The 19,265-nt window shown below is 41.2% G+C and overlaps 1 protein-coding gene across 1 annotated transcript; it reads left to right on the forward strand.

Moving 5' to 3' along the window:
- Window positions 1–13,598: 13,598 nt before the first annotated feature.
- LOC121463023 (F-actin-capping protein subunit beta-like) lies at window positions 13,599–14,501 on the forward strand. Its single transcript, XM_041675051.1, has one exon. It carries the CDS (start codon window positions 13,631–13,633, stop codon window positions 14,450–14,452), a length of 822 nt encoding a protein of 273 aa, XP_041530985.1. The 5' UTR covers window positions 13,599–13,630; the 3' UTR covers window positions 14,453–14,501.
- Window positions 14,502–19,265: the final 4,764 nt, after the last annotated feature.

The raw sequence follows: 19,265 nt of genomic DNA on the forward strand, positions 1-19,265 counted from the left end.
TCTCCCATTCAGGAGGTTGCCTTTTTTGTCTTAATAACAATGTCCTTTGCATTACAGAAACTTCTCAGTTTCAGGAGGTCCCATTTATTCATTGTTGCTCTCATTGTCTGTGCTATTGGGGTTATACGTAGGAAGTGGTCTCCTGTGCCCTGTGTTGCAGACTACTTCCCAATTTCTCTTCTATCAGGTTCAGTGTGGTCAGATTTATATCGAGATCTTTAATCCATTTGGACTTGAGTTTTGTGCATGGCAACAGATATGGATCTATTTTTATTCTTCTACAGGTTGACATCCAGTTATGCTAGCACCATTTGTTAAAGATGCTTTCTTTCTTCCATTGTATGTCAACAAAAGAAGTTCAAATGGCCAAAAGACACTTAAAGTCATGCTCAGCCTCCTTGGCGACCAGGGAAATGCAAATCAAAACAACTTTGAGATATCATCTTACACCTGTCAGAATGGCTAAAATCAAAAACATCAAGATAGTCTATGCTGGGGAGGATGTGGAGTAAGGGGAACACTCATCCATTGCTGGTGGGAATGCAAACTTGTACAACCACTTTGGAAATCAGTGTGGCGATTACTCAGGTCACTGGGAGTCAACTTACCCCAGGATCCAGTAATTCCACTCTTGGGAATAGACCCAAGGGATGCCCAATCATATTACAAAAGCATTTGTTCAACTATGTTCATAGCAGCACTATTTGCAACAGCCAGAACCTGGAAACAACCTAGATGCCCCTCAATAGAAGAATGGATAAAGAAGGTGTGGCAATATACACTTTGAAGTTCTACTCAGCAGTAAAATACAATGACATCTTGAATTTTGCATGCAAATGGATGGAAATAGAAAACACTTTTCTGAGTGAGATAACCTGAAGGCGTAAGTCACAAACAATGCCACACCAATTCGGGGTTATGATTATTAGGGTGGTATTTATTTAAAGGGGAAAAAACTTACAGATCACTGTCCCAGGCAACAGCCCTCTTCGCAACCAGGAAAGGAGTCTAGTCGCAGGCGGAGCAGGAAGTGAAGAGAGAGAGAAGAGGGAAGTGGCCGCTTTTTTAAAGGGAGAGAAACCACGCCCCAGTGGGCTGGTACCTCAGCGGTGATAGGCTGGAGGAGTGGGAGGACCTCCCGCAACACCTCCCCCTTTTGTTTAAATAAGAGAGTTCTAAACCTACTATGAAATTATATACAATAAGTACAAATATCCTATTCTAACTAGCTTAGGTCTTGTATAATAAATAACTTGGCCAAGTCATGAGAGAAAGTAACTACATTTATATAGTCTTCAACCCCATCGAAGATCTGAGAAGGGAAATAATGTTACCTGGGTAATTAGGAAGTTCAGTAGAACAACTTCCAAAACATGCAACAAATTACAGAGACAACTAGCTACCTGGGCAATCACCCAAAGTCACATTAGCAGCGTTGAAGCAACCAACTTTGGCTAAGGCCTAACATAACTGACATACCATTTTCTAAGGCAAGCAACTTTTCAAAACTATCTTACCCTGTCTTGGCAGGATATGACAGTCCTGTTTTATCCATTGATGCATGCTCTGTATCTTTGTCAGTTGTTGAGGTATGGGCATTTCTTTGCCCAAACGCCAGTTCTGCCAAAAAGAAAGGCTCCAGGTGGAGTGTCTTTGGTGCTCAACATTCTCTCGGGAATAGAGTGGTGTTGCCAGGAGCAATTGTGTCTCACTACCACAAAACTCTGAGTTAGATTAAAGGCCATTTTCTACAGCTCTTTGAAGAAGTTGAAGATTATCTATCTATACTGAGTATAATCTCTATATATCTAAAGAACCTGATTAGTCTATTATAAATGACAAACTTAGATGACTATTAGTCTATATAATTCTCAATATCTATCTAACTTAAAGACTAAGACAATAAACGACTGTGAAACAAATGAGGACAATGACCTCCAAATATAAACAATGTACAAATATACATTGCAGTAGGCAAATATATATCAATACACAATCATTATATAAGTATCTTAATCAGAGGTAGAAATGTACACTGCAATATGGTAAATATATACAATATATATATATATATCAATACAATATATGTCAATACATAAAAAAATGTTTTAAACAGAGGTAGAAACATGCATGCGTACAATAGTCAATATAATTTAACTTTGTATCAATATACAAGAATCTATACCAATGTATTTGTCTAAAAACAGTAACTCACAATTACAAATCTATTATCCCATCATCCCTCTTTTTTTTTTTTTTTTTTTTCAAAATGATCCCTGAGCGTATAAAATTCCTCCCCCAACCCTCAATCGTATACTAATTATAATCAACCCCTAAATGATGTCCCTAAACCCAAGGGCAAGTTTTACTGGGAAAGGGGACGTCGTCCTCTAGAATTACTTCCAGCTGTCATGGGGGCGACGTTCTTTCTGGGGGATCCTGTGAAAGTGAAATGATGGTTAAATTTCAAGATCAATGTCTTTTAAAATTGCCAATAGTCTCTGAGTATTTTGTGCAGGTCTGGCCAAAATGTTGTATAAGATGTGCACCATTTCAGCTAACCAAGTTGGAACTGTCTTGTGCAGCTGGTACCAAAAGCAGGTCTTGTAGTAGCGCTATCAGTATCATGACGTCATATCAACCAGGTGGAGTTGTTGTTATGGGGCCCCATCTTCTTCCTGGAAACTTCAAATGTCACTTCAGGAAAAACTCATTGTTCATTATGAAAAACTTAAACATTAATCATATAGACATATATAAACATATATATATATTCAATGAAAGACATGATAGATATATTCAATGAAAAGTATGATAGATATGAAGAAAAGCAAAGATGTTTTCTAAACTCATATTTCTTTCTGTCCCATATCATGGCTCTTGACATGAGACAGAAACTCCAGAAACTCTGGGTTTTTCTCTTACTAACAGGCTTGGAATTGGAGAGGGACTGAGCCAAAGTCCAACTTCAAAACCAGCTTTATAAAAATTTAGAAATATGGTTTAATATTACTTACACAATCCATTCAGTTGTCTTCATATTTCCTATTGGGCAGGTATTTTTCCATTTGTCAGTATCCAAACATCCAGGGTCCCTTGAATTTCTCAAAGATGAGTGTTTTCCTGTGGAGATAAGAACAGAACCCTGCCCCCATTCTATATGTTTTTCTTACCACCTGTATGAATATCATCGTTGTGGATGAGTTGTCATTTCTCCTTTCCAAGAGGTTTCTCCTCTTCAAATCGAAACTTTATTAATTTTGATGGTATCCACAATTTTTCTTCTCCTGTGGAAACAAGAGCAAAACCCCTTCCCCAACGTAGCACATCTCCTGGCTTCCACTGAGAGGTCAGCACATCTTTGAAATAAATCGGTTGATTTAGTTCAGCAGACTTTTCCATTATCCAATGTCTTTCTGCTGCTGTCGTTCCTTTCTCATTAGCGTTAAGAAAATTCAAGGTTAATAAAGCATTATGTAATCTATTTCTGGGGGTATTTTCAGTCCCTTTCTGTTTGTTCAGCATATCCTTTATAGTACGATTTGATCTTTCTATAACTGCCTGACCTGTAGGATTATTTGGTATACCTGTAATGTGTTTTATATTATAATAATCAAAAAAGCGTTTCATTTTCTTAGATACATATGCTGGACCATTATCTGTCTTTATTTGCGCAGGTATACCCATGATGGCCATAACTTCCAATAAATGTGTGATTACTGAATCAGCCTTTTCTGAGCTCAGGGCAGTAGCCCATTGAAAACCTGAATACGTGTCTATGGTGTGGTGTACATATTTTAATTTACCAAATTCCATAAAGTGGAACACATCCATCTGCCAGATTTCATTTCTCTTAGTACCCTTTGGGTTACTCCCTGCAGGCAACGGTGTTTGATTATAGAAAGAACAAGTAGGGCATCTCTTTATAATGTCCTTAGCTTGTTGCCAAGTAATGGAAAATTCTTTCTTTAGGCCTTTACTATTGACATGATGCTTCTTATGAAATTCCGAGGCCTGCAACACACTTCCAATCAATAATTGATCAATCTCAGCATTGCCTTGGGCTAGAGGACCAGGCAGACCTGTATGGGACCGGATGTGTGTTATGTACATCGGACAAAGCCTGTTCCTGATTATGTCTTGTACCTGGATAAACAATGAAGTCAACTCTGTGTCATCTGGTATAAATTCAGCGGTTTCAATATGCAAGATAACTCTTTCTGCATATTGTGAATCTGTAACTATATTAAGAGGTTCTTTAAAATCCCTTAGCACCATAAGAATGGCATATAATTCTGCCTTCTGGACAGAATTATAAGGGCTTTGTTCCACCTTACTCAATTCATCTGACTTGTAACCTGCTTTCCCTGATTTATTTGCATCAGTATAGAACGTACGGGCTCCAGTTATTGGAGCATCACGTACAATTCTAGGAAGAATCCAAGAAGTTCTTTTTATGAGATTAAGTCTATCACTTTTGGGATAGTTGCTATTAATTTCTCCCAAAAAGTTAGCACAAGCTCTTTGCCACGGTTCATTGTCTTCCCATAACTTTTTTATTTCTTCAGTAGTAAAAGGCACTATAATTTCTGCTGGGTCTATACCTGCTAGTTGACGAAGTCTCAGCTTACCTTTTATAATTAATTCAGAGACCTTTTCCACATAAGTTTTTAATTTTTTACTTGGTTTATTAGGTATAAATATCCACTCTAAAATAATATCTTCCCTCTGCATTAGAATCCCTGTAGGAGAAATTCTGGAAGGCAATATGACTAGGATGCAGCTAAGATTTGGGTTCACCCTATCCACATGTGCCTCCTGTAATTTTTCCTCAATCATTGTCAGTTCCTTTTCTGCTTCAGCTGTCAGTTCTCTTGGACTATTCAAATCTTTATCACCATCTAAGGTTTTGTTTAAATGAACTATTAGATCAGGTGTTATCCCAACAGCTGGTCGTAGACTGGAAATGTCTCCTAACAATCTTTGGAAGTCATTAAGAGTCTTTAACCGGTCTCTCCTAATTTGTGCCTTTTGCGTTTTAATTTTCTCTAACCCTATTCTGTAACCTAGGTAATTAATAGAATTTCCTCTTTGAATCTTTTCAGGGGCAATTTGTAATCCCCACCTAGGCAAGACTTTCTTTACTTCTTCAAACATCCTTTCTAAAGTATCTTTATTTGAATCAGATAATAAGATGTCATCCATGTAATGATAAATGATGGACTTGGGGAATTGTTTACGAATTATTTCCAATGGCTTACTTACAAAATATTGGCACAGTGTAGGACTATTGAGCATACCCTGTGGGAGGACAGTCCACTGATATCTCCTATTAGGCTGAGAATTATTATAAGTAGGCACTGTGAAGGCAAATTTTTCTCTATCCTTTTCTTGTAACGGTATAGTGAAAAAACAATCTTTCAAATCAATAACTATAAGAGGCCATCCTTTTGGTAACAGAGAAGGCAAAGGAATTCCAGATTGTAGTGGGCCCATAGGTTGAATTACTTTGTTGACAGCTCTTAGATCTGTCACCATTCTCCATTTACCAGATTTCTTTTTTACAACAAACACAGGAGAATTCCAAGGGCTGGTTGATTCTTCAATATGGTGAGCATCTAGTTGCTCTTGCACCAGCTGTTCCAATGCCTGTAGTTTATCTTCAGCTAGAGGCCATTGTTTGGTCCATATTGGCTTCTCAGTTAGCCATTTTAAAGGTAGGGCCGTTGGTACCTCTAAAGGTTTGGTATTTGCTGTATGTTCTTGTACAGCCTGAATGGCTGGTGACCTTTTCCCATAATACCTCATCATATCCTTCCCAGAATTATGAGTTCCTGGAAATACAGGAATGTTAATCTGGGTATTCCATTGCTGTAGCAGGTCACGGCCCCATAAATTTATGGCAATATTGGCTATATATGGCCTTAGTCTTCCTATTTGCCCTTCGGGCCCTATGCATTCAACCCATCTTGTGCTTTGTTTTACACGAGATAGGGTTCCAATTCCCAGGAATTGAACATCTACCTCTTGAAGAGGCCAATTCGGATGCCAAGATTCTGGGGTAATGATACTTACATCCGCACCTGTGTCTAATAAGCCTTCAATAAAAGTGCCATTTATACAGACTCTTAGCTTTGGTCTTTGATCATTAATAGAAGTCTGCCAAAATATACGTTTACTCTGTCCTATTGGGTTTTTTGACTCATCCTCCACACGTAATTCTTCATTTAGACCAGTATTACTTTTTACAGCAGAAATTGGAGCTTTTAATTTTCTTGGTGAGGCACGTTCTCCACTGTGACTGGGAATGACTGGGCCACTGTTGGCTTGGGGGCCTGCGAGAGGCCCCCCACGGAGTTTCCCGATGATATCGGATTGCCCCGTCTGTCTGTTGTTGACCTACATTCGTTGGACCAATGCCTGCCTTTACCGCATCTCCTACATATACCTGAAGGCCGAGGTCTCCTATTTTTGTCATTCCCAGAAGAGATATTATTCCTAGAAATTCTTTGCCTGCAATTCCTTTGCAAATGTCCTAATTTACCACAATTAAAACACCTGGCAGTTTGATGTCTCCTCATTGCTTTGGAAATCGCTTCTCCTACCCAAGATTCATCATTATAGCTAAACGTCTCAACATTCATCGTATGCTGAATCCATTCATCCATAGGTGCTGATCTAGACTTTAAAGGCCCAATTATCTTTTTGCATTCTATGTTTGCATTCTCAAAAGCTAGAGATTCAAGAAGTATTCGTCTAGCTTCTGGGTCTGTTACCCCTATGTCCAGAGCCTTAATTAATCTTTGCAAAAAGTCAATAAAGGGTTCTCTCTGTCCCTGCCTAATTCTGGTATATGATTCAACCCTTTTTGCTGGATCTTGTATCCTATTCCAAGCATTTAAAGCTGCTTGGTGACATAGACACAGTACTTCATCGTCATAAAGAGCTTGGACCTGTGGATCAGCATATTCTCCTGCACCAAGAATTTGATCTTGGGAAACCTCAATACCTTTTGCTCTTCCTTGCTGTTCCATATGTTTGGATTCTTCTCTGAAATAAATTCCAAACATCAAGGAAGGTCCATTATCTAAAACTGCAGACACTAACTGATGGAAATCATGGGGAGTAGCTCTAGCATTAGAAGCCCAAGTCCTTATCATTTCCTTTACATATGCATTGTGCAAGCCAAAATTAACAACAGCTTGCTTAATTTCTTTCAGATCATTCATTGCTATTGGCGTCCATCTAGCTTCTCTGACTCCCTTTGAGCCTTTAGAAGTTGATGCTTTTTCAGAATTAAGTATAGGGTATGTCGCTAGAACCCTGGGTAAGCCAGTTCTAATAGCTGGTGGAGGCCTTGTATCCTGTCCTTGTGCCTCCTTACTCTGTTCACCAGCTGCAATAATTTCCCCAATCTTTTCAAATCTTTTTATCATTGTCTCTCTTAAATCCTGAATCTCCTGACCTGTATATATTTCCAGTGATTTCACTGAGGTATCAATTTTTTGGTCCCCATTCTGCACCTGTGATTCCAAAGCTTTAATTTTTTCCTTCAAAGATAACATGTCCTCCTTAAACTTTTCTTGTATATCATGTAGATTCCCATCTTGGAGGTACATTCTGTCTGTTACCTTATCAAAACTTTGTGATAAAGTCTGAACGTCAAATTCAACAGCCTGAACCCTTTCAGGTAACTTTCTAATACCCTTGGATATGGAATCAATTTTGTCTGTCATAGTATCCACTTGTTCAGATAACCTCTGATTTTCAATAATTTTAATCCTGTCAATTAGTTGTTCATTATTAGTTCGTAAAGATTCTATCATTCTTAGGAGTGCCATATTCTTCTGTTCATTATTAGTACGTAAAGATTCAATCGTTCTTAGGAGTGCCATATTCTTCCTTAATGATAGAATATGGAAAAGAAAACTGAAGGCTAGTAACAAGCAAATTAAGGTATCCCCATAATCATATAAACCTTGTATGATGTAATTCATTGTATTAGTAAATATAAATTTACTAATCCATTGTATTAGTGAAAACAAAGCAGTAAAATTTGCGTTAGAAACAAAAACTGCAATATTACCTATTATCCAGCAGGTGGCGCTGTTGCAGAGTCGCGGTGAAAACATGGTCCTGTTTCAGTGCCTTAGTAGATGTTAAAAACTGGAAAATTCAAGTTTCTCAACAAAATAAATCTAATTAAATCAATTCCTGAGACGGAACAAGTCACCCTGAGGGGTTGCAGCTTTCAGCAACCACGTGCTCTGGTTCGTGCCACTTAAGAGCTGTACTTGCAAGGGAGATTTAAAAATGACTCAGAAAAGAGCAAACCACGTGGCCAGAGACTACGCGGGCCTGTGGAGTTTAAATCCACGTGGGGAGTCCAAGGCCTCTGGCGGCTGAGGAAGGGGAGGGCTCCCGCCAAGACGAACTAGAGCCCGCCAAGCCCGCGGCCGCCAAGCTGAACTTGCGCCCGCCAAGCCCGCAGCCGCCAAGCCGAACTTGGGGCTGCCAAGCCGAACTTGGGGCCGCCAAGCCGAACTCGCGGCTGCGAGTGGGGAAAGGAGAGGTTCTAAAACCAAACGTTGGGCGCCAAAATGAAGGCGTAAGTCACAAACAATGCCACACCAATTCGGGGTTATGATTATTAGGGTGGTATTTATTTAAAGGGGAAAAAACTTACAGATCACTGTCCCAGGCAACAGCCCTCTTCGCAACCAGGAAAGGAGTCTAGTCGCAGGCGGAGCAGGAAGTGAAGAGAGAGAGAAGAGGGAAGTGGCCGCTTTTTTAAAGGGAGAGAAACCACGCCCCAGTGGGCTGGTACCTCAGCGGTGATAGGCTGGAGGAGTGGGAGGACCTCCCGCAACAATAACCCAGACCCCAAAAGATGAATATGGTATGTACTCACTCATAAGTGGATTCCAGCCATAAACAAAGGACATTGAGCCTATAATTTGTGATCCTAGAGAAGCTAAATAAGAAGGTGAACCCAAAGAAAAACATATATTTATTCTCTTGGATATTGGAAGTTGACAAGATCACTGGACAAAAGTTGGGATCACGGGAGTGGGGTGGTTTGGGGATAAGGGGAGATGTGAAGAGAGAAGGGAGAAGGTGAGGATTGGGGAGAGCTTGGGGGAATGGGATGGTTGAGATGAAGGAAGGGTGGATATGGAAGCTGGAAAGAAGATATCTTAATTAAGGGAGGCATTTTGGGATTGGAAAGAGGCTTGACTCTAGAGGGGTTCCCAGGTGTCCATGGGGATGACCCCAGCTAGGACCCTGGCCAGTGGAGGAGAAGGTGCCTGAACTGGTTTTGTCCCATAGTCATACTGATGACTATCTTGAATATCATCATAGAACCTTCATCCAGCGACAGATGAGATAGAGACAGAGACCCACATCAGAGAACTGGGGCTCACAAGGTCCAGTTGAAGAACAGAAGGAGGGAGAATATGAGCAGGGAAGTCAGGACCACAAGGGGTTGGTCCATTCACTAAGACAGTGAGCTTGAGCTAATGGGAGCTCACCAAATCAGTTGGACTGGGACTGAATGAGCATGGGATCAAACTGGATCCTCTGAATGTGGCTGACGACTGGGGAAGACTAAGGGGTCAATGATAATGGCACAGAGATTTGTCTCTACTGCCTGTACTGGCTTTTTGGGATACTATTCTCTTTGGATGCATACCTTTCTAAGCCTGGATGTAGGGGGGAGGACCTTGGACTTCCCACAGGGCAAGGTACCTTGCCTTCTTTTAGGACTGGAGAGGGAGGGGAGGAGGTAGGGGGTGTCGGGGAGAGGGAGGGAAATGAAAGTAGGGGAGGAAGTAGAAATTTTGAATGGTATTATTTTAAAGCAATAAAATATTATTAGAAATCAGATATTAAAATTCTAGATAACCCAGTTAAAAATGGTATACTGAACTAAACAGAGAATTCTCAATACAAGAATTTCAAATGGTCACAAGATACTTAAGGACATGTATCTACTTCTTTAGCTATAAGGGAAATGCAAAGAAAAACAACTCTGTGATACCATCTTACACCTGTCAGAATCGCTAAGATCAAAAACACCAATGATAGCTTATGTCGGAGAGTGTGTGGAGTAAGGGGAACACTCATCCATTGCTGGTGGGAATGCAAACTTATGCAACCACTTTGGAAATCAGTGTGGCGGTTTCTCAGAAAATTGGGAGTCAACCTACCTCAGGATCCAGCAATACCACTCTTAGGAATAGACCCAAGGGATGCCCAATCATATTACAAAAGCATTTGTTCAACTATGTTCATAGCAGCATTATTTGTCATAGCCAGAACCTGGGAATAATCTAGATGCCTCTTAATGGAAGAATGGATAAAGAAAGTGTGGCACATTTACACATTAAAGTACTACTCTGCAGTAAAAACAATGACATTTTAAATTTTCCATGCAAATGGATGTAATTAGAAAACACTATCCTGAATGAGGTAACCCAGACCCAAAAGTGTGAATATGGTTTGTACTCACTCATAAGTGGATACTAGCTATAAACAAAGAACATTGAACCCACAGTTAATGATCCTAGAGAAGCTAAGTATTAAGGTGAACCCAAAGAAAAATAAATATAGTTCCACCTGGAAATTGGAAATGGACAGAATTTACTGGTAGGGTTGGGAGCATGGGGGTGGGGAAGACAGGAGGGTAGGAGGAGAAGAGAATGGTAGAGTGAAAGGGTAGAGGAGTACTTGAGGGAATGGGATGGTAGAGATGGCGGAAGGACAGAGATGAGAGCAAGGAGGGAGATATGTTGATTGAGGAAGCCATTTTAGAATGGCAGAATCTTGGCTCTAAAGAAATTCCCAGGAATCCAAAAGGATGACCTCACCTAGGACCCTGGGCCATAGAGGAGAGCGGGCTGAGCTTGACTTGTCCTGTAGTCAGACCGATGATTATGTTAAATATCACCATAGAGCCTTCATCCAGCAACTGATGGAGTCAGAGGCAGAGATCCACATCAGAGCACTGTACTGAGCTCTGAAAGTCCAGTTGAAGAGTGGAAGGAATGAGAATATGAGCAATGAGGTCAAGACCATGATGGCTACACCCAATGAAGCAGTCTACCTGAGCTAATGGCACTCACCAACTTTCTAGCTGGACTGGGAAGGAACAAGCATAGGACCAAACTAGTTCCTCTGAATGTGGTTGACAGTTGCATGACTGGGGTACACAGAGGGCTCACTGGCAGTGGCATCAGGATCTATCCCTATGGTATGTACTGGCTTTTGGGGATCCTATTCTCTTTGGATGTATACCTTGCTCAGCCAAGATATAGTAGGGAGGGCCTTGGACCTTCCACAAGGCAATGTGCCTTGCCCTCTCTGAGGATTAGATGGGGGTGGGATGAGAGGTTGTGTAGAGAGAATGGGAGGAGGGGTGAGAGGGGGCACTTGGATTGGTAATGTTTTTCAAATCTAATAAACAAAAAAGTGGAATGGGTACAGGGTGTGGGAATGAGTAGGGAATGTAGGATTTTGCCCTGAATGTTGGGATTGGTATAGGATCTGGGAATTGGTTCAGGTTGTGGAAACAGATACAACACATGGAAATAGGCAGAGGAAGTTGGAATGGGTGCAGGATCTGGGTATCGGTCCAGGATGTTGGAATAGGTAAAGGATACAGAAAGGGGTACAGGATGTGGGAATGTGCATGGGATGTGTGAAAGGGTAGAGAATATTGGAATGCCCACAGGATATGGGAATGGATGCATGAGGAGGAAATGGGTAGGTTATGTTGGAGTAGTTACAGGATATTAGAATGGGTACTGGATTTTGGCGTGGGGACAGGACATGGGAATGGGTACATGAAGTTGGAATGGATACAAGATGTTGGAATGGATACAAGATATAGAAATGTGTACAGGATGGAAAATGATAAGGATGTGGGACTAGGTTTAGGATGTGGGAATGGGTACATGATGTGGAAATGGGTACAAGATGTGGGAATGGGCTGAGGAGATCTGGAGTGGAGAGTGAGTGGCTGCATGGCCGGATGGGTTCTGCAAATGGAGTCCAGGCTCCCTCCAATTCCCTAAACTTCTCTGGCCATCCAGTGGGGCATGTTCCTGGGTACTGGCTTTCTTTACCCCATCCCATCTTGCCCCCAAGTACTCCTTTTAATGTGTGGGGGTCCTTGGATTCTCCAACTCAGCCTGCTTCAGGGCTGAGAGGTCCAGGGAGCCAGTGGTGAGTGGTCCTGCTGCTGGGGCTTATTTGTACCATCCCACCCTGCCCACCAAGCTGGCCTTTTTGTCTTCGAGGTCCTTGGAGCCCAGCAAGAGGCCCTGGGAGATGTCCCCAGCTAGTACCTTGGGCAGTTGAGGAGAGGGAACCTGAAATGGCCCTATCCTATAGCCATACTGATGAATATCTTGCATATCACCATAGAACCTTCATCTGGCAATGAATGGAGATAGAGACAGAGACCCACATTGAAGCACCGGACTGAGCTCCCAAGGTTCAATGAGGAGCACAAGGAGGGAGAACATGAGCAAGGAAGTCAGGACCGCAAGAGGTGCACCCACCTACTGTGACAGTGGGGCTGATCTATTGGGAGCTCACCAAGACCAGCTGGACTGGGACTTAATAAGCATGGGATAAAACCGGACTCTCTGAACATGGCGGACAATGAGGGCTGATGAGAAACCAAGGACAATGGCACTGGGTTTTGATCCTACTGCATCAACTGGCTCTGTGGGAGCCTAGCCTGTTTGGATGCTCACCTTCCTGGACCTGGATGGAGTGGGGAGGACCTTGGACTTCCCACAGGGCAGGGAACCCTGTCTGCTCTTCAGATTGGAGAGTGAGGGGGAGAGGAGTGAGGAGAGGGGGAGAGAAGTGGGAGGAGGGGGAGGGAAATGGGAGGCGGGGAGGAGGCAGAAATTTTTTCAGTTAAAAAAAAAGGCACAGGTTAAGAGAATGGATAGGAAAACAGGATACAGCATTCTGCTGTTTACAAGAAACACACCTCGACCACAAAAACAGACATTTACTCAGAGTAAAGGGTTGGGAAAAGGTTTTTCAATCAAACAGACCTAAGAAACAAGCGGTTGTGGCTATCCTAATATCTAAGAAAATTGATTTCAAACTAAAATCAATCAAAAGAGATGGATAAGGATACTTTATACTCATAACAGGAACAATTCACCAGGATGAAGTCTCAATCCTGAATATCTATGCCCCTAATATAAAAGCACCCACATATGTAAAAGAAACATTACTAGAACTCAAGGCATACATCAAACCCCACACCTAATAGTAGGAGATTTCAACACTCCTCTCTCACCAATGCACAGGTCAACCAGACAGAAACTTAACAGAGAAAACAGAGAACTAACATATGTAATGAATCAAATGGACTTAACAGACATCTATAGGACATTCCACTCAAACAGGAAAGAATATACCTTTTAAGCATCTCTTCGAACCTTCTCAAAAAATTGATCACATACTCGGTAACAAAGCAAACATCCACAGATACAAAAAAAAATTCTAGTAAGGGGCACCCGGGGAAGTGGAAGCGCGCTGGCGGGGGGGGGGGGGGGGGGGCACAGATGCTGGGACAGGGACCGCCGCTGCCCCGGCCACCATGATGAGCGATCAGCAGCTGGACTGTGCCTTGGACCTAATGAGGCGCCTGCCTCCACAGCAGATCGAGAAAAACCTCAGTGACCTGATCGACCTGGTCCCCAGTCTGTGTGAAGATCTCCTGTCGTCTGTTGACCAGCCCCTGAAAATCGCCAGAGACAAGGTGATGGGCAAGTACTACCTTTTATGCGACTACAACAGAGACAGAGACTCCTATAGGTCACCGTGGAGTAACAAGTATGATCCTCCTTTGGAAGATGGGGCCATGCTGTCTGCTGGACTGAGAAAGCTGGAGGTGGAGGCCAACAATGCCTTCGACCAATACCGAGACCTGTACTTTGAAGGTGGCGTCTCATCTGTCTACCTCTGGGATCTGGATCACGGCTTTGCTGGAGTGATCCTCATAAAGAAGGCTGGAGATGGGTCAAAGAAGATCAAAGGCTGCTGGGATTCCATCCATGTGGTGGAAGTACAGGAGAAGTCCAGCGGCTGTATCGCCCATTACAAGTTGACCTCCACAGTGATGCTATGGCTGCAAACCAACAGATCCGGCTCAGGCACCATGAACCTGGGAGGCAGCCTGACTAGACAGATGGAGAAAGATGAAACCGTGAGTGACTGTTCTCCACACATAGCCAACATTGGGCGCCTGGTGGAGGACATGGAAAATAAAATCAAAAGTACACTGAATGAGATCTACTTTGGAAAAACAAAGGATATCGTCAATGGGCTGAGGTCTGTGCAGACGTTTGCCGACAAATCAAAGCAAGAAGCTCTCAAGAATGACCTAGTGGAGGCCTTGAAGAGAAAGCAGCAGTGTTAAACCTCTGCTTCATGCTAACCGGACACGCCATGCACTCGTTAGGTTCCTTTCTTAGAAAACTCGTTTTCTGCTCCTTTTCCCTCCTCCTTTCCCTCCCCGATGGGTCACGTAACAGTTTGCATCGACCATGCAGCGCATAGCTCCCCAAGAATAAAGCCCGATAACCACCCTCCTCAGGCTCCAAGGCCCGCTTCCCACGATGTTTCCATAGAGACCGTGTGGTTTTTTTTTTTTGTTCGCCTGGGCCCCGTCTTCCTCCCCTCCCATTTATAAGCATATATACTGTCAGCCACTGCTCCTCCCATCTTTGTTACGTTGGTGTAAAAAATGTAAAACAAAAACATTTTATGAACTAACTGGTGTGTGGAAGAGAAGAACTGGAAATCAGATTCCATGTGTATTTGGGAGTTGCTTGGAGTTGGGGGCCGGGGGGGGGGGGGGGGACACAGCGGACAGCTATGGAAGACAGAGAGACGTCCTCGGCACTGTACTGCGCAGACGTGCCCACCCAAGGAGACCACAGTGGGGTGGCGGCTGGCGACTGGCTGCGCTTCTGGCCAGGTGCTTTCCTGTCGATTTTTATGGAATGCAAAAGGAGTTTTTTTTGTTTTATTTTGGATTTTTTTTGTAAAGCTTAAACAAAAACATCTACAACTTCTACTTGGGCCTCCATACTTAAAAAAAAAAAGGAAAAAAGAACAAAAAAATAAATAAAAAGAAACTGGGACACACACACACACACACACACACAAATTCTAGTAACTACCTGTGTCTTATCAGATCACCATGAAGTAAAGTTAGAATTTAACAACAATTCCACCCCCAGAAAGCCTACAAACACATGGAACCTGAACAGTCAACTAATGAACCACCCCTGTGTCAAGGAAGAAATAAAGAAAGAAATTAAAGTCTTCATTGAATTCAACGAAAATAAAGACACAACATACCCAAACATATGGGACACTATGAAAGTAGTGCTAAGAGGAAAGTTCATAGCACCAAGTGCCCACATAAAGAAAACAGAGAAAGCTCACATTAGAGACTTAACAGTGTTGTTCCCTTGCGAGACCACAACTCCCAGCATCCCTCTGAACTCCAGCGCACGCAAGCGCGAAACACATTTCCCAGAAGCCTTTGCATTCCCCGTTAAAAGCAAGGACCGTCACGAGTTCTCCCCTTCTCTTCCCGCCTTCCCTACCGTGTCTGCACGCCCCTCCCCACCTGTTTGTTGCCCCTCCTCCATTAAAAGTGCACCCACGCGGGACCGGCGTGTCTGTGTCTTTTCCTCGCGTAACCGTCTCTGCCGTCTAACCCGCAGAAATTAAGAACAACAAACAGCACACCTGAAAGTTCTATAAAAAAAAAAGAAGCAGACTCACTCAGGTGGAGTAGAAGACTGGAAATAAACTCAGGGCTGAAATCAACAAAATAGAAACACAGAAAACAATCCAAAGAATCAATGAAACAAAGAGCTGGTTCTTTGAGAAAATCAACAAGATTGACAAATCCCTATCCAAACTAACCAAAATGTGGAGAGAGAACACTCAAATTAACAAGATCAGAAATCAAAAGGAGGACAGCGGACAGCTATGGAGGACAGAGAGACGTCCTCGGCACTGTACTGCGCAGACGTGCCCACCCAAGGAGACCACAGTGGGGTGGCGGCTGGCTTCCTGTCGATTTTTATGGAATGCAAAAGGAGTTTTTTTGTTTTATTTTGGGTTTTTTTTTGTAAAGCTTAAACAAAAAAACTACATCTTTTACTTGAGCCTCCATACTTAAAAAAAAAAGGAAAAAAAGAACAAAAAAATAAATAAAAAGAAACTGGGACACACACACACAAAAATTCTAGTAATTACCTGTGTCTTATCAGATCACCATGAAGTAAAGTTAGAATTTAACAACAATTCCACCCCCAGAAAGCCTACAAACTCATGGAAACTGAACAGTCAACTAATGACACAGAGGAAATTCAGAGAATCATTAGGTCTTACTACAAAAGCCTATATGCCACAATATTGGAAAATGTAAAAGAAACGGACTTGTTTTTAGGTAAATACCATATACCAAAATTGAATCAAGACCAAGTGAACAATTTAAATTGACCTATAAGTCACAAGAAAATAGAAGCTGTCGATACAGAAGGAAATGTGAGGAAAGATCAGGTGTGTGTGTGATGGATGGCAACCCTGCTCATGATATTCATTATTCCACACTTGCCATTAATAACTTGATGTGCAAAAATAGCTGAAATGTTTGCAATATATGTCATGAAAAATAAACTATGTTTATATAGTGAGTATTTTCATAAAACACTTCACACTGTATTAAAAAATAGAGTGACCTCCTTCACAGCATGAGCTTTCACACTCTTGACTAAACAGTGCACTATAATCTCTCCCTCATGGTTCATTTCTTTTTCTGTTGAAAAGAAAAGGTTGAATGTTGTTTATGGTGGGAAATATTTGTGATATCTGTCAAAATTATTCTTGTTAGAGAGTTATTCAAGTAGTAAATATATTTTATGGATAATTCCTTGTTTGAGTGTGTGTTGATGGAATGCTTTTTAATATTCATGGGTAATTTATATTTGTGAATATTTTATTGATTTCTGCTTTGTTTGGAATAATGTAATTACAATAATATAGGACACAGATAATTCACATTAATAAATCCTTATAGTAATTCAGTGACAAATATGTGGTCATCAAAGTTTACTTGACAGAGCAGTAGAATACACAAAATTCTAATTCTGAAAATTAGGTGAAGAGACATTTGATTATTTTTCTTTCAAATATTTTAAAGTATCTGGCAATGGAGTCACATTCACAATCTATACCACTTTATAAAGAATTATTTTGTCTTAGAACAGGAGTGCTCCTTAGTAACATGGCTCTGGTTCTAAAATTATTTATTTTTATTTTTTTCTGAGACAGGTATATGCAATTTGAGTTCTTTTTATTCATTGTAGTTTTAAATATTATTCCTATTAAATCTTTTTAAATATAAAAAAAAAGAAATAGAAGCTATCATCAAAAGCCTCCCAATCAAAAAAAGCCCAGGACCAGATGGGTTTATTGCAGAATTCCACCAGAACTTTCAAGAAGAGTTAACAACAATACTCCTCAAAGTGCTCCACAGAGTAGAAACAGATGGGTCACTGCCAAACTCTTTTTATGAAGCTACAGTTACCCTGATACCAAGACTACACAAAGACTCAACCAAGAAAGAGAATTACAGATCAAACTCGCTCATGAACATGGATGCAATAATTCTCAATAAAATACTGGCAAACCAAATCCAAGAACACGTGACAAAAACCACCCATTATGATCAAGTAGCCTTCATCCCAGAGATGCAGGGCTGGTTCAACATATGAAAATCTATCAATGTAATCCATCATATAAATAAACTGAAAGAAAAAAAAACTATATGATCATTTCATTAGATGCTGAAAAAGCATTTGACAAAATTCACCACCCCTTTATAATAAAGGTCTTGGAGGGATTAGGGATACAAACATCATATCTAAGTATAATAAAAGCAACATACAGCAAGCCAACAGCTAACATCAAATTAAATGGAGAGAAACCCAATGCAAGTCCACTAAAATCAGGAACAAGACAAGGCTGTCCATTCTCTTCATATCCCTTCAACATAATGCTTGAAATTTTAGCAATAGCAATAAAACAACATAAGGAGATCAAGGGGATTCAAATTGTAAAAGAAGAAGTCAAACTTTTGTTATTTGCAGATGATATGATAGTGTACATAAGTGACTCAAAAAAACTCTACCAGAGAATGCCTACAGCTGCTAAATACCTTCAGTGATGTGACAGGATACAAGATCAAGTCAAAAAAATCAGTTGCCCTCCTATATACAAAAGAGAGAGAAGCAGAGAGGGAAGTCAGAGAAACATCACCTTTACAGTAGCCACAAATAACATAAAATATCTTGGAGTAACACTAACCAAGGAAGTGAAAGATCTGTTTGACAAGAACTTTAAGTCTTTGAGGAAAGAAACTGAATTAGACACCATAAAGTGGAAAGATCTCCCATGCTCTTGGATAGGAAGGACCAACATAGCAAAAATGGCAATCCTACCAAAGGCAATCTATAGTTTCAGTGCAATCCCCTTCAAAATCCCAACACAATTCTTCACAGAACTTGAAAGAACAATAATCAACTACATATGGAACACCAAAAAACCCAGGATAACCAAAACAATCCTATACAATAAAGGAACTTCTATAGGTATTATCATCCCTGACATCAAACTCTATTACAGAGCTACAGTAATGAAAACAGCTTGGTATTGGCATAAAAACAGAGACGTTGGCCACTGGAATCGAATTGAAGACCCAGATATTAATCCACACACCTATGAACACCTGATTTTTGACAAAAAAGCTAAAATTATACAATGGAGGGGCTGGAGAAATGGCTCAGAGGTTAAGAGCATTGCGTGCTCTTCCTAAAGGTCCTGAGTTCAATTCCCAGCAACCACATGGTGGTTCACAACCATCTGTAATGAGATCTGGTGCCCTCTTCTGGGCTGCAGGCATATAGACAGAATGTTGTATACATAATAAATAAATATAAAAAAAGCTTAAAAAATTATACAATGAGAGAAAGAAAGCATCTTTAACAAATGGTTCTGGCATTCTCACTTTTCTTTCCCCATCTCCCCTTACCCCCATCCCAGGGGAAACAGGATGATTGGGATAAAGGAAGGTTGGATAGGGGAGCAGGGAAGCACATATCTTAGTTAAGGGAGCCATCTCAGGGTTGGCAAGAGACTTGAACCTAGAG

The sequence above is a fragment of the Microtus oregoni genome, unplaced genomic scaffold (genome assembly GCF_018167655.1).
Source record: "Microtus oregoni isolate MIOR12 unplaced genomic scaffold, Mior012 000025F_ref0000491, whole genome shotgun sequence".
In the NCBI taxonomy this organism is placed as follows: domain Eukaryota; kingdom Metazoa; phylum Chordata; class Mammalia; order Rodentia; family Cricetidae; genus Microtus; species Microtus oregoni.

What these genes read in the sequence shown, in the direction of transcription:
- LOC121463023 (XM_041675051.1), top strand. Translation starts at nt 13,631, where the DNA reads ATGATGAGCGATCAGCAGCTGGACTGTGCCTTGGACCTAATGAGGCGC.